This window comes from Medicago sativa, chromosome 1 (genome assembly GCF_051527215.1).
Source record: "Medicago sativa cultivar Bolivia chromosome 1, Bolivia_mono, whole genome shotgun sequence".
Classification (NCBI taxonomy): domain Eukaryota; kingdom Viridiplantae; phylum Streptophyta; class Magnoliopsida; order Fabales; family Fabaceae; genus Medicago; species Medicago sativa.
The window spans coordinates 48,833,565-48,846,444 of NC_140749.1; the positions used below are offsets into that span (position 1 = coordinate 48,833,565).

The 12,880-nt window shown below is 31.5% G+C and overlaps 2 protein-coding genes and 3 long non-coding RNA genes across 6 annotated transcripts; 2 read left to right on the top strand and 3 right to left on the bottom strand.

Annotated features, from left to right (window-relative positions):
* Positions 1-264: 264 nt before the first annotated feature.
* LOC146955006 (kunitz type trypsin inhibitor 104) lies at positions 265-1,351 on the bottom strand. Its single transcript, XM_085706467.1, has one exon. The coding sequence runs from the start codon at positions 1,092-1,094 to the stop codon at positions 489-491; it is 606 nt and encodes a 201-aa protein (XP_085562593.1). The 5' UTR covers positions 1,095-1,351; the 3' UTR covers positions 265-488.
* Positions 1,352-3,512: 2,161 nt separating this feature from the next.
* Positions 3,513-4,265, bottom strand: LOC146955007 (TPD1 protein homolog 1-like). The gene is made up of 2 exons (XM_085706568.1): positions 4,193-4,265; positions 3,513-3,973 (listed from the first exon to the last, which is right to left on the bottom strand). The coding sequence occupies exons 1-2, from the start codon at positions 4,248-4,250 to the stop codon at positions 3,663-3,665; spliced, it is 369 nt and encodes a 122-aa protein (XP_085562694.1). The 5' UTR covers positions 4,251-4,265; the 3' UTR covers positions 3,513-3,662.
* A 722-nt stretch (positions 4,266-4,987) lies between these two features.
* On the top strand, positions 4,988-6,646 carry LOC146955008 (uncharacterized). Its single transcript, XR_015007866.1, has 3 exons — positions 4,988-5,641; positions 6,029-6,074; positions 6,180-6,646. It is a non-coding gene; the product is annotated as an uncharacterized LOC146955008 (long non-coding RNA).
* Positions 6,647-6,869: 223 nt separating this feature from the next.
* On the top strand, positions 6,870-8,849 carry LOC146955009 (uncharacterized). Its single transcript, XR_015007894.1, has 3 exons — positions 6,870-6,949; positions 7,902-8,044; positions 8,588-8,849. It is a non-coding gene; the product is annotated as an uncharacterized LOC146955009 (long non-coding RNA).
* Positions 8,850-9,240: 391 nt separating this feature from the next.
* On the bottom strand, positions 9,241-11,759 carry LOC146955010 (uncharacterized). Of its 2 annotated transcripts, XR_015007918.1 has the most exons (7): positions 11,619-11,759; positions 11,218-11,254; positions 11,060-11,121; positions 10,410-10,469; positions 10,217-10,307; positions 9,662-9,808; positions 9,241-9,375 (listed from the first exon to the last, which is right to left on the bottom strand). It is a non-coding gene; the product is annotated as an uncharacterized LOC146955010 (long non-coding RNA). The 2 variants fall into 2 exon arrangements; XR_015007915.1 differs by lacking the exons at positions 11,060-11,121; positions 11,218-11,254; positions 11,619-11,759 and having other exon boundaries at positions 10,410-11,039.
* Between the last annotated feature and the right edge of the window lie 1,121 nt (positions 11,760-12,880).

The following is a 12,880-nucleotide window of genomic DNA, read 5'->3' on the forward strand; positions in this document are numbered from 1 at the left end:
AAGAGTTTTTATCATGAGAAATGATATTTGAACATCCATTTAATGACAACTTTTGCACCAACTTTCTCTTTCATACTTACATTATTTTTTACTTTATCTCTCTATTGCTATGGTTTCCGTGCCAATACCACTTTTTCCTTTGTAAAGTATGGTTGTCAAATAAGTTGTCACCAAATTGATTGTTCAAATAACACTCTTCTTTTATCATTTACTTGTTTATATTATTATTGTTGTTGTTATTAGGACTTAGGACAACACCAATTGTTTAGTAAATAAAGAAGATCCACAAACATTTGGAGCTTTATTGTGTATATATATATTTCAATCAATCAACCAAAGTAAATGTCTCCATCTATTTGGTTCAATTGAAATTAACGATAGCTACACAGGCTTATTAACGACACGCAACAAGGAAAAGTACATAAAACACCACATAAACAAAAGTACATAAAACGCCACAGAATCAAACTTCACCATCCTACTAATAATCATTCTTTCTGGAACACAACTGGAAGGGCACCACCATCAAGGGCCAACAGAATCTTACCATTCTCACGAATAACACCAACAGTCCCACATTGAACCTTACAACTTGGACAAGCCTCTGTAGGGCACCACTGAATGTTATAGGTACCGCCAGTTTGGGTCTGCACAATTCTAAAAAAGTTACCTTGTGATCCTGCACCGTTATCTCTTCCAGTGACAATCAACCTCCTTCCACTCGTTGCATCTTTCTCACCCAACATCCAGTCTGTTGACTGCCCACAACTTGTGGAGGTTAGGAATGTAACCCTCAAGTCTCTATTAAGCCTAACATCATCATCATCATGTTGAGGAGCAAAAGGAGTGAACTTCACAGCCACTCCAAGTGTCCCTTCAGTGTTGTCAAGACCAACATGCAAAGGGCATGGTCCATTTAATGTGACCAAAGTGGAACCTCCTCCATTGCCTGTAATAGCAGGTCTAATGAAGTATTCCTCATCGTCCTCAACGGGTTCGCCACTTGTGTCGATGACAAACTGAGCTATTGATGTTGTTGCCATCAAAAGCCAAACATGAGCTAGGATGAATATGGTGAGGGATCTAGTTGACATGGTCGTTTGCTCGCTCAAACTATAAGACGATTTATAGGTTATGTTTTTGTTGTTCGTTGCCCAGCTAGTAAGGTATTTATAGGACTCATCTTGTTACCATGCAAATGCATATGGTGATCAATATACGAATAAAAGTCCAATTAATTTAATACATGAATTTTTCTTCTTGATCTATTGTTTGCTTGTACCTTCCAGGGTATAATACGGCTATTAATTAGACAAAACTTAATTAATAGGATAGGTAGCATGTCAAGGATGAACACTTAAATTGGGTTCTTCCTTTGGATCGGGCAATTTTGTACGCATAGGAAAAATTGAAAAGAAAAATGGTGAAAATTTCCCTCGTTTGAATCGTCCAATGAATTGCGTATATGACCAAAACACATTTACATCCATTTTTATTTAGGCCCGTACTCTCCCTCCCTTTTGTCCAAAATCATATAATAATCACGATATTTTTAATTAATATAAATGAGGAAAAGAACTTAAAAAAAAAAGTTGAATTTTTTTTTTTGGTACAAAAGAGGGTAAAAGCCCAAAAAAAAAATTTGAATTCTAAAAGTTAGTGACCTCCATAAAAGAGGGTGGCTTCAAAGTCTGACTATCAGCTTCTGATGGACTTCAGACTCTGACTTCTTCAGACTCTAACTTGCAACATAAGCCTTTTTTTGAGAATTCATGTGCTCTCATTTGTTCTTCCAGAACCATACTTTGTTTAAAGACTTATAAATTTTAGTCTATGGTCCTGCACATTTAAACAAATATTAGCGTATTCAATTGAACTTTTAATACCTTGTTATCATCAAAACTTAAGGTGATAATATTAAACACATTTTGTTCCAACAAAATCAACCCTCTTCGATAAATCAAGAAGAAAAGTGGCGACGATTAGGGTTTGAAAAGGAAAAAAGAGAGAGATGCTAAGGTGAAAACTAATGCACATGTAAGTTATTTCCATATTAGTTTGTGTAACTATTTTAAAAATAATTTTATTTATTCATATTACATTGACTTTCATAACTATTGACTTAATGTTATTTTAGCAACTAATTTTAGATCCATGGTCCACAAAAAGAAACATACATTGTCTCGATCAAGCGCAAAGGTTGAATACTCAAGAGTAGCTAATGTAGTGTTTAAATCATGTTAGATTAGAAACTTACTTTTAGAACTACATTGTAATGTTACGAAAGCTACTTTTATGTATTGTGATAACGTAAGCACAATGTACATATCCGACAATCCAGTTCAACATGACCACACCAAACACATTGAGATTGAGATGCACTTCGTGCATGAAAAAGTTGCTTACAATTAAGTGTGAATATTACACGCTCCCTCTCGTTATCAAATTATTGACATCTTCACAAAAGTATTTATGTTGCAACTCTTATGATTTTAGAATAATCTCCAACATTCCTCAACCTCCACTTTTAACTTTGAGGGTGTATGAAAATATGTAAATATATCATGTATATTATTATAATTTATTATAAATGATTACTCATGATTGTGTGAGACTCATTAGGAGACAACTACATTATTAAAATTTATTATGAATGATTATTGATGGTTATGTGGGAATCGTTAAGAGAGATGGTAAATGATCTCTTTATCAACTTAACCAGAGGTCTAGGTTCAAACTTTTCAAACTTTTTTGTAACCTGGTTTCGTAACCGTATGCACGTTGGATTGCGTCTAGGATTAGTGAATTTTTGTATCCCATTTGAGTATTTCCTGGGTCAAGTGTAATGTCCCAAAAATTGATCATCAATATTGTTTAGAATAATCCTTAAAAAAAAATTGTCATATATATATATTTATATTTGACAAGATTAAAATATATTTGTATTTATTAATATTTTGGTCAAATTTTTACTCCATACATTGAACCGTAAGATATGCACGTACACAGGCCCGGCCCTGAGGGGGTGCAAACAGCTCAACATAGCTGGGCCTCCCTCAGCCATGGGCCTCAATTTTGTTTTTTAATATCCATTAGTACTACTGCCCTCCAATTTTTTTTAATATCCCCAACCATTTTTTGTCCTCTTGTTTTAGCCTTTTAGGCCTATTAGAATCAGGTCCTCTTGCTTTTGGTGTTAGGTGGGGGTTCCTCATGTATACGGTAGTCATTTTCACCTTTGGGTGTACCGCATATATACGACACCTTATATTTATCTTTTAAAAAATATAAATAGAACATTGCTCTTTCAAAAAAAATACGTTTTGATTTTATCACTGGCCTCTTTTCATTCCCAGAGCCGAGCCTCCGAATTCTTAGGGACAGCCCTACACATACGTAGTGAAAGTAAGAACGAAGCGTGGGGAAAAAAGCTACAGTCATATAAGTAAAGGAAGAACATCAATATAAAAAAAATCCCTAAAAAAAACATCAATATAAAAAAGAAACGAATATGAAAAATAATTATTTTTCTTCTGATAATTATATATGTGTTGATTTGCGATTTGACATATATATTGCCTACAATGGTCGCATAGGTTTTTATGCTTTTCATATCAATCCATAAATACTACTGTAAATATTGTTCTACTAATTAATCCTAATCAAGAACATGCAATATTAGAAGAAATTGGTTTAAATTGAAACTTAGGAAGCCAAGCGTAGCGGAAGATGACAGATTCAGAAGAATAAATAGGTGCTCCTTGTTTGACTAGACACTCAGTATCAGAAACAGTCAAGAGTGCTTCATCAATTCCAAGATATGTTTGAAATCCAGTGCAATTGAGCTTCAATTGTGACTGAGTACATATACAGTTGTTTGTTATGTTAACTTTCCACACTGGCATGCCATGTGCCCCATCATGTGTTTCGTAATGCCTAATGCTAATGTCACTCAAAGTGCAATCACCATAAGCTGTAATATGAACAATGGATTAAACCTTTGAATAACAAAAATTATAAGTTTGTAAATATATAAAAAAAAAGAGTAATATAATAATGCATCCAAAGGATAGTCGTAGGAATAATACAAAAAGCTCTTGATATGCTCATTTGCAAAGACATTTTTGCTATGAATAATCTTTGTGGGTAGAGTAGAAAGTGCTTTTGAAAATTACTATCATATATATATTACCTTGGATAACGAGGGCAAGGAAGAGAGTGAGTGAGAGGAGCTTGAAAATTGAAGCCATTTTGGATTTCAAATGTAATAGTGCTTTCAAGTGGAGGAGAGTGTTCATTTTTTGACTTTATTTATAGGTTCAAAATGGTAACAACTTTAAAGGAATAATTTATTTCAATTGAATTTGTTTGACCTTTCTTTCCTTTATTATAAGGACAAGAATAATTTTGTGTTCAATTAACCCGTTACAATATTTGACTTCAATAAATTAAGGTTGACTTCTCCCCATTACAATATGATATTTAATAAAATATATTTTTCTCATTGGTTGACTTCTCCCCATTACAATATGATATTTAATAAAATATATTTTTCTCATAAATATGATTATTTTTTCAAGACAAGAATAACCTCCAACGTAATGATTTTATACAAACTAGAAATATATTTACCCTTTAATTTTTAGAATCGTTTCTTTTTTTTTTTTAAAATTTATTTTCGGAGTAAAAAGTTGGAATTATTCTTCTTTCATTTGGATAAAAGAAGGTTTTTTTTTAGGGAATTTAGATAAAAGAAGTTGGATTTCTTCTTCACTACGAATGCCTACTTTTTGTATTATTTTCAGTTTATATTTCTTTATGTAAAAGCCAGTTTATTAAAATAATTATTATTTTTCAAAAAAAAAATTGACGTCATCATAAATGTCTTCATTACATGGACTGTGTAGATTTTCTAATTAGAGTCACTACCACAATTTTAGCCTTTAATAGCACAACAGTAATAGCGTTTCTCTATAAATGCTATTAAAAAGGCAAAACACAGAATTATTATAGCACTTTTGGTTGAGCGCTATTGTAATCTCCTCATAAGCGGACTTAGATAGCGCTTTTATGAAAACGCTATTATTCAACTTCACATAGATAGCGCTTATAGTGGAACGCTATTATATTTCTTTACTTAGATAGCGTTTTGTCTATGTTTGGCCATTTATCAAATTATTAAAAAATGAGGAGATATTTAGTTTTGTCACACGTATTTCACCAAAACCCACTCACCACCAGTAACAAAAAAACTCCACACTTTTGGTCAAAAAAAAAAAAAAACTCCACACTAAACCATAGATCTCTTTCTCAAGCAAAACACAAAAACACGATCTCCTTCTCACTGAACCATCTCAACCCAGAACCCTATTCTTCTCTTTCTCAACCCAGAACCTAGCTCATCCTTTCTCATTGAATCATCGATTCTCCTTCTCATATCGAAAACCCCAAAACCCATATATAACTCATCGAACCCCATCAAATCCAGTAATCCCAATTGAACTCAATCAAAACCCCAAAACCCCAACTCTTCAATTCGTCAAAGATTTCAAGAATCAAAACCCTACCCTCTTCAATTCCTATTTCATTAGAACTAAAGAACTGTAATAAATTGTCGTCGTTGTCTCTATCTTCAAGAATGGTAAGAAATTGTTCCTATTTCTCTGTTTAAAGGTTGTATATTTTTTATTCGATCAAGCTGTATATTTTTTATTGGATTTGGAGATATATTTACGCTTGTCCATGAGCTTATTCCATATTTTTATTGATTTTCTTTTTAAAATTTCATGTGGGTATAATTTAAATCATGTGTTATGTATAGAAACTTTGTATTCGAAGGTTGTGTTGCTGCTGGTGTTGAGTTGTCCAAATAATTGGATGATATAAGTTGAATTGTCAAAAGAATAAACTTTTGGGGTAAAAATCAATTTTATTAATTTTTAATGTTACTTTTGTTGCAAGATATGATTAATATGAATATTTAAGTTTCCTTAATCTTTGTTAATGTATTTTATTTTATTATCAACAGGAGCACTTGGAAAGCAATGAGGGTGATCCTTACTTGTATTCATTCCGTAAGTTAAGAGCATATCCATAGATTGTCTTATTCACCAATTTTATATAAAATCAGTGGTCTCACAAATTAAAATATGACTTGTTATGCTTCTTTGCGATAACAGATTTACTTCAAATGTAAAAATTAAGAGCATATCCATAGATGGTGGAGCTGATGGAACAAGCCCTTGCAGGATGAGAGCGTAAGTTGTTATGTTTTGAAGCTTTATTGTATTTGGTGGGCTTTCTTCATGCGCAACTTATTAAATAGGAACAATTTTCGGTTGACTAGATACATTTTCTTTTTTGGTTAGAGATTATTAGAAAATCTTGGGGTTTAATTTTAGAAAAATCGATGAGTTTATATAGAAGACAGATAAGTAAGTACAATGCCTCAGTTTTGGTTATATCATAATTAATATTATTTTCATTGCAAAGGTCATGACATCAACAATATACAGATGAATCATAGACATATAATGTAAGAAGATGATTATTTTAATCAAATAAGAATTCATTATAGTTCATGAATGTCAGAGGTTAATCTACCTTATCCCAACATTGTGATCTAATTTGTCTACTTTTTGTTAACACAAGCATTGACAAGTAACAATCTTTTGATACTTTATTTTTTTCTTAGTGTCTTATAACACGGTTACCTCTCAAGTAGCAGAGACTAAATGTAATGAATCACATTAATTTGTACATGTTTTACGCCACGTAGTAGTACCAAATAAGCTATGGATTGGCTATTGCATATTGCTTCTTTATCTCTCAATTGTTTGTGAATAACAAAATTAATTTTTTTTAGCTTGATGCATTATTGATGTTATCACATCAAGAATAAAGTCATCTGTTGGAGAGAAATATGAATTCATAACAGAACTTGTTACAGGTAATTGTCGTTCATATCTTTGCTTCAAACACTTGGAATATTTAGATGCTAGTAGCTTGGTGATGGTTAGAGTTTAGAAAATTGTTTATGGTTGTGTTATGTATAAAATACTATATAGAGGCTGATTCTGCTTCTGTTATACTGTATAATTATAACATATAGAGGTCGCATTCAGTTTTAGCTTTTGGGGCTGTTTTGGTGTTGGTAGTTTGCGCTCAGTTTTTATACTTATGGCTGAGTTGTTTTCAGGGTGTCCGGCTTATATACGGTCCGTTGTTTTTTGTATTACACGTTTGGCTAACTTTGTGCGTCATGTACATGCTATGCTTTAATAATATTTTGCTGATTCACTTGGGGAAACCTTTCACCTTCGACTAGCTTTTGTAATTTAGTCATATTTTTGTAATTAAATTAGCTTCTCTATTCCTAGCAACTTTTATTCAGTTCGGTGTGTTCTATAGATTGTAATGCTGTCCACCATAGCAATAATTAACCATCTATGGATGTCATAGATTGTACTATTAGTAATGTATTACTTTTAATTTTAAACACTTTTGAGAGTATGACTGATTTGTTCTTTAATATTTTTTAAGTAGAGAATTGCTGCTATATAGTTATTAATAGAGACCACAAGAATTTGGAGTCTCTTTGTTGAGTGTCAAATTTGTTTCAAATATTTACTATTATATCACAGGAGTGGACCACAAAATTTGATACAACAATGGACTCCATTTTCATTTATTCTTGTCAAAAGGTTTGTTATTAATGAGCTTTGTATATATGCTCATTGTAAGTTATCTCTAAAACAAAACACATTGTCTTCTCTCTCTCTCTCTCTCTCTCTCTCTCTCTCTCTCTCTCTCTCTCTCTCTCTCTCTCTCTCTAACTTTGTTAGGTTTTCTTTTTGAAATATTATTTTGTTTTAATCTTTGTCTATATGAATTGATTGTAGATAAGAATTTGAGAAAGTATTTAGAAGTTGAAATCGAAAAGGAGTTGGCTTCATCGTTGCTTCATGTCTCATCATTGGTTTAGGTGTCTCTCAAATCCCTAATCTTAACTAAAGGATTAACAAAAGGATTTATGCTTCGAAAGGTATGTACTCCACTCTTCTCAACTCAAAGAAATTTTAATTTATCAACTAGTTTGTACATTTTATAGATGCTCTGGAATTATGTTCACTAAATCACATGTACTAGAGAAATAGACAAGTGTTTTTTTGATTAAGTTTTTGTTTGGTTTGTTGTTGAAAAGTCATCAAAATCACACTAACTAAAATGCTGAATGTTCTCAATTTGAGATGCACTTCAATGTTTATTAGAATTAGAGATGTGTTAGATTATAATAATATTTTAAATAAAATGGTTGAAGATTTTGTTGACAATACTTGTAGTGATATTATGAGTTAGGCTTTTAGCATGACTAAACTGCTTGTACTTATGTTCTCAAATTCAACTAGTTATATACTTATATGCTTGATATCGTGCATAGAAGTAAAAGTGAATGGTACTTCATGCACTACACATTTGTGTATTGTGATTACAATTTCAAGATTATGTGTTTGATTTTTATTTACTGTCAAAAAAAAAAAAAAAACGAGTATGAGAGGTCTATAATGTGTTTTCTTCCATGACATAGGAGACCGGAGAATTGTGTGAAGAAGCTGTGACGAAAGTTGTTAAAGAAATTATTGATCTTCAACATTGTCATTTGATATTTGTTAAAGTGTAAGTGTAAATCATAGATAGATTGATTGGAATTTGAGTTGTATTATGTTGATAGGTTATTTTATAGTGAATATATGTTAGTTACTTTAGGTTTGTCATCGTTCATATATATGTAGTGTGCATGGACTTTGCATTTTTATGCAAGTGTACATTAGATGTCATTTGTAATTATGTTTTTTTTTTTAATGGATGGATAATGTTTCTGATAAATATACATATATTTTCTTTGGTCACTATCTTATTATGATGCTTTTAGTTGTAGGTGTAATTTTAAAATTAAAAAAATTAGAGACTTTTATTAGCGCTTTTAGTAAAACGCTAAGAAATCCCTATTTGAGTAGAAAGGCTACGATAGCGCTTCTCAGAAAGTGCTAAGAAACAACTGTTAGAAAAGCGCTATTAAGAGCCAAAATGAATACTATATTTTGCAAACATTATAGAAATTGTTTTAACTAACTTTTGAGGCAGAAATTGCAAAGATAATGTTATTGTTCAAACATAGTTTTGAGGTCTTCCATTGCAATTCAAACACAGTATGTATATGAACACAGACATGAAATTTTACCTGCAAGTACGGACTGCATCAAAATACCAGCCTTTTCAAATTCAACCAGAGTCATGTGAGTAATCTTGACACTCCACAATGAAATGGTAATGATGCTTCAAACAAAGCTTTATCTTCACACTATAATCGGAGTACTGAAGGTAAAGATAACGAGACATCAATCAGAAAAGACTCGAACAAGAGAAATGCAAAGAGATAGTACATATTCAAACATTAAAAAAATAGACCAAACTATCCTTAGAAACTAAGTGTTTAAACACTTAAACAATATAAAAAACTATTAGTGTTTTTTTTATTAAATATAATCCAATTTGTAACATTACCTGGATTCACATTTTTTACAACCATTTGCACGCTGCAATGATTTGCATACATTTCCTTAACGAATTTGTAAAATATTACTTAATGGCATTTGTTTACCTGTTTAATCTTTAATCCTGCAGCTTTTGAAGCTCATTTATCATGTTCCTGTTACTGCTGCATATCATCAGAGTGTGTGGGCTAAAATTGGGAGGACGATTAATCCGCTCATCCACCGCCATGCACCATTCTTGAAGACCCCTCTATCTGCAGTTCAAAGATGGTGGCTTAGGTAGAAGTTTGGCTAAAGATGTTACTTATTTCATTGGAACAGCACCAAGTAGACATTTTTGTGCTTTTTACTTCCAAATACAAATTATTAAAGAGAGCTGAAGTAGATTTCTGGGTTGAATAATCGTCAAATGTTATTGACTACTTGATTAGGTATTGTATGCTTAATTATACTTTAGGTTTATTCCTATTAATTGATCATACCTGAGAAACAATTGTTAGCCTAGATAAGAAAACACATTCATTGACTCACGTGTCTCAATGCAAATCTTATGATGCATTCTTAAGCAACAATTTGTATATCAACACATACATGAAACGTTACTTGCAACTTTGGACAAAATGCATCAAGGAAACTAAAAAGATATAAAGAAGTATTATTACCACTTTCAGTGATGTAAATAGAAAGAATATTGTACTCTTTCTTGATGTATAACAAAAGGTAAGGAATTCCTCTTGGACAAAAACAAGCGGTCTGCATAATGACCGATGAATGTTAGATTCACATTTTAGAATTGAATTAGTATTACAATTTTATAAATGAATTAAATATGTTGCCAAATGGTTTGCCACTAACCTTCATTGATAAACTTCTCCATTGGCTCTTTCTCATCAATGGTTAGTTGTGTCATGGTTGCTAAATGGGTATTTGACATGTATGTAACACACGAAAAGAAACCAATTAGAAAAATTGATCTTTCAAACAATGGAGATACATTTTTGTTCTGTTATATCAAAAGTATTTTATTTTGCTTTATATGGTAACATATAAATCAAATCTGTTACAAACATAAAACCACTAATTCTAATCTACACTAACTTTATAAATCAGTGAATTTAATCTAAACCAACTGGTTTGTCGGATCCACTACCTCTTTGCATTTTTTCAAATTCATGGAGTCTAAAAAATTTCAAGCAAAACCAATCCTCTCCTACAAGTACATTTATGTGTTCAACACACTAAAGACAACTTTATAGATAAAAGTTCAATTTTGACATTGTATTTCACTTCAGTGATTCATGCTTATATTCTTCGATAACAAATCATGTAGTCAAAGCACCTCAAATACACCAATTTCAAATGGGTTCTGCTAAAAATTCAAGATTTATGTAGCATGAGGCAAAATTCATGTTTAGTATGCTGAAATATATCTTATTAAATATATCAAAATAGTTAACCAGGATTTCATAGAAGTAACAGAATTAAGATAGAGGAAAATGGCTTACAGTAGTTCAATCTAGGTGGGCAGAATTGATTTCCCCACAGAACGCTCCACTACATGACTAACCTGGGAAATGTGCATTTTAACCACAAAACAAAAGCAATAAGTTGAACGCATAAGAAACACACAAAAATTAAAACAATCTATGGTGAAATTTTGTACCTCCTTCAGCTGCCATATTTACAAACATTCTTTTGACCTGAAATTAACACAAGCAAATGTTATTGAAAAATAAATGGAAATGGGTTTCCTATAGTTGAAGGAGTTTGGACATAAAAAAAAATAAAAAAAATCACCACTTTTGATGCAAAGACCTGGACTTAAAATTGAAACAAAACAACAATCCAATCCAACCTATATCAACAAAAAATGGTATTTTCGGATTCTAATGATCAGAGGAAATACAAGTTCAAAATATAAATGATTTATACATATTTCTTTCCAAATATAAAATGAATCCATAAATCAAACTCATAGGTAAATTATATGATTAGATTCGAATTGCAATGAACAAAATATAACGGTTTCAGAAAAATTAGGAATTTAGGGTTTTAGTAAAATACCTTGAAGAAAAAATGACCCATTTTTCGGTTTTATCTTTTATTGATTTTGTTTCGATAGAAAGATGAAGAAGGTTGAGGAGCTAAGGAAAAAAATGGTTCATTTGGCCAACTGAGCCGGATGTCGGTGGTGGTGAGGATGAGAAAGCCGGCGGCAGCGGTGAAGGAAGGGAGAAAGCGTATCTGTCTTTTAGGTTACAGCAGAATGAAAAGTGTGGAAGAAAGGAGAGGACCCGGGTATGATGAGAAAAAATGGGCCTGGCCCAATTCGGCTTTGTTTTGGGGGTGTATGCCAAAATCCGTGGTGGGAATAGTAATCTGTCCAAAATTGCATTTTTTTTATTGAATTTTATAAAACAATTATTATATAAGATGTAAATTACATCCAACGTAGTTTACAAAGAAGTCTTTCATAACGTTCATTAATTACTGTTATTATTAATCATGTAATGTTGTAATGAAGTTTCAACTATACTATATTTAAGATGTTTGTGTAAAATTTTTGATTTCATTCAAATACAATTATATTGTTGTAGAATACATTGGATTGTTATTAATTTTGTTTGGATAAAGATTTCATTAAGTGCTTATGAAATAAGCTGAAAACAACTTATGGACACATCATAAGTTATTTTTATAAGATTTGTTAAACAGTTTTACAGGTGTTTATGCAGGTATTTCTGAACGAGAGATATCATATGATAAGTAAGTTCATCAATTTACAATTCCCAAATTTATTCAATTTTTTATTTTTGGGAAAATTTGTAATGTTGGTTTATTTTATTTTATTTTATTTCCTCCAGAACTTGACATATTGTTGTGATACACATAAGTGTATTTGCACGGAATTTGTAATGTTGGTTTTTTCTTTTTTTTATTTATTTGATCATGTTTATACAAACCAAGTTTGCAGGGAATTAAAATTGCTGTCAATGTCCTCATTCATTGTCTGCACACAAGTATATGGCATTGGTGTTTCTTCTACAATAAAATCTGTAGCTTTGGCTCTAGAATGTCATTTGTCATCGTACTTTCATGCTTTGCAAGCAATAACATTCTATCACCCTCCCTTTTGCTAGACTTTTAATAATTGTATCAGGATTTTAATGTTAATGGTTATCATATTGTCTCCATAACACTGTTAATTTTATGGATCCCATAAGAGGATAGTGATTTTGCAAATCTTTTTGTTTTCCTTTGTGTGCACTCTGCCATAAACGAAATTTATAGTTTGTGTGTTTTATGGAAGAAAATCTATAGATTGT

Excerpts from the sequence above, each read along its gene's own strand:
- LOC146955006 (XM_085706467.1), bottom strand. The coding sequence starts at position 1,094 with ATGTCAACTAGATCCCTCACCATATTCATCCTAGCTCATGTTTGGCTT.
- LOC146955007 (XM_085706568.1), bottom strand. The coding sequence starts at position 4,250 with ATGGCTTCAATTTTCAAGCTCCTCTCACTCACTCTCTTCCTTGCCCTC. Across the intron at positions 3,974-4,192 it reads CCTTGCCCTCGTTATCCAAG|CTTATGGTGATTGCACTTTG; the intron begins GTAATATATATA and ends TTCATATTACAG.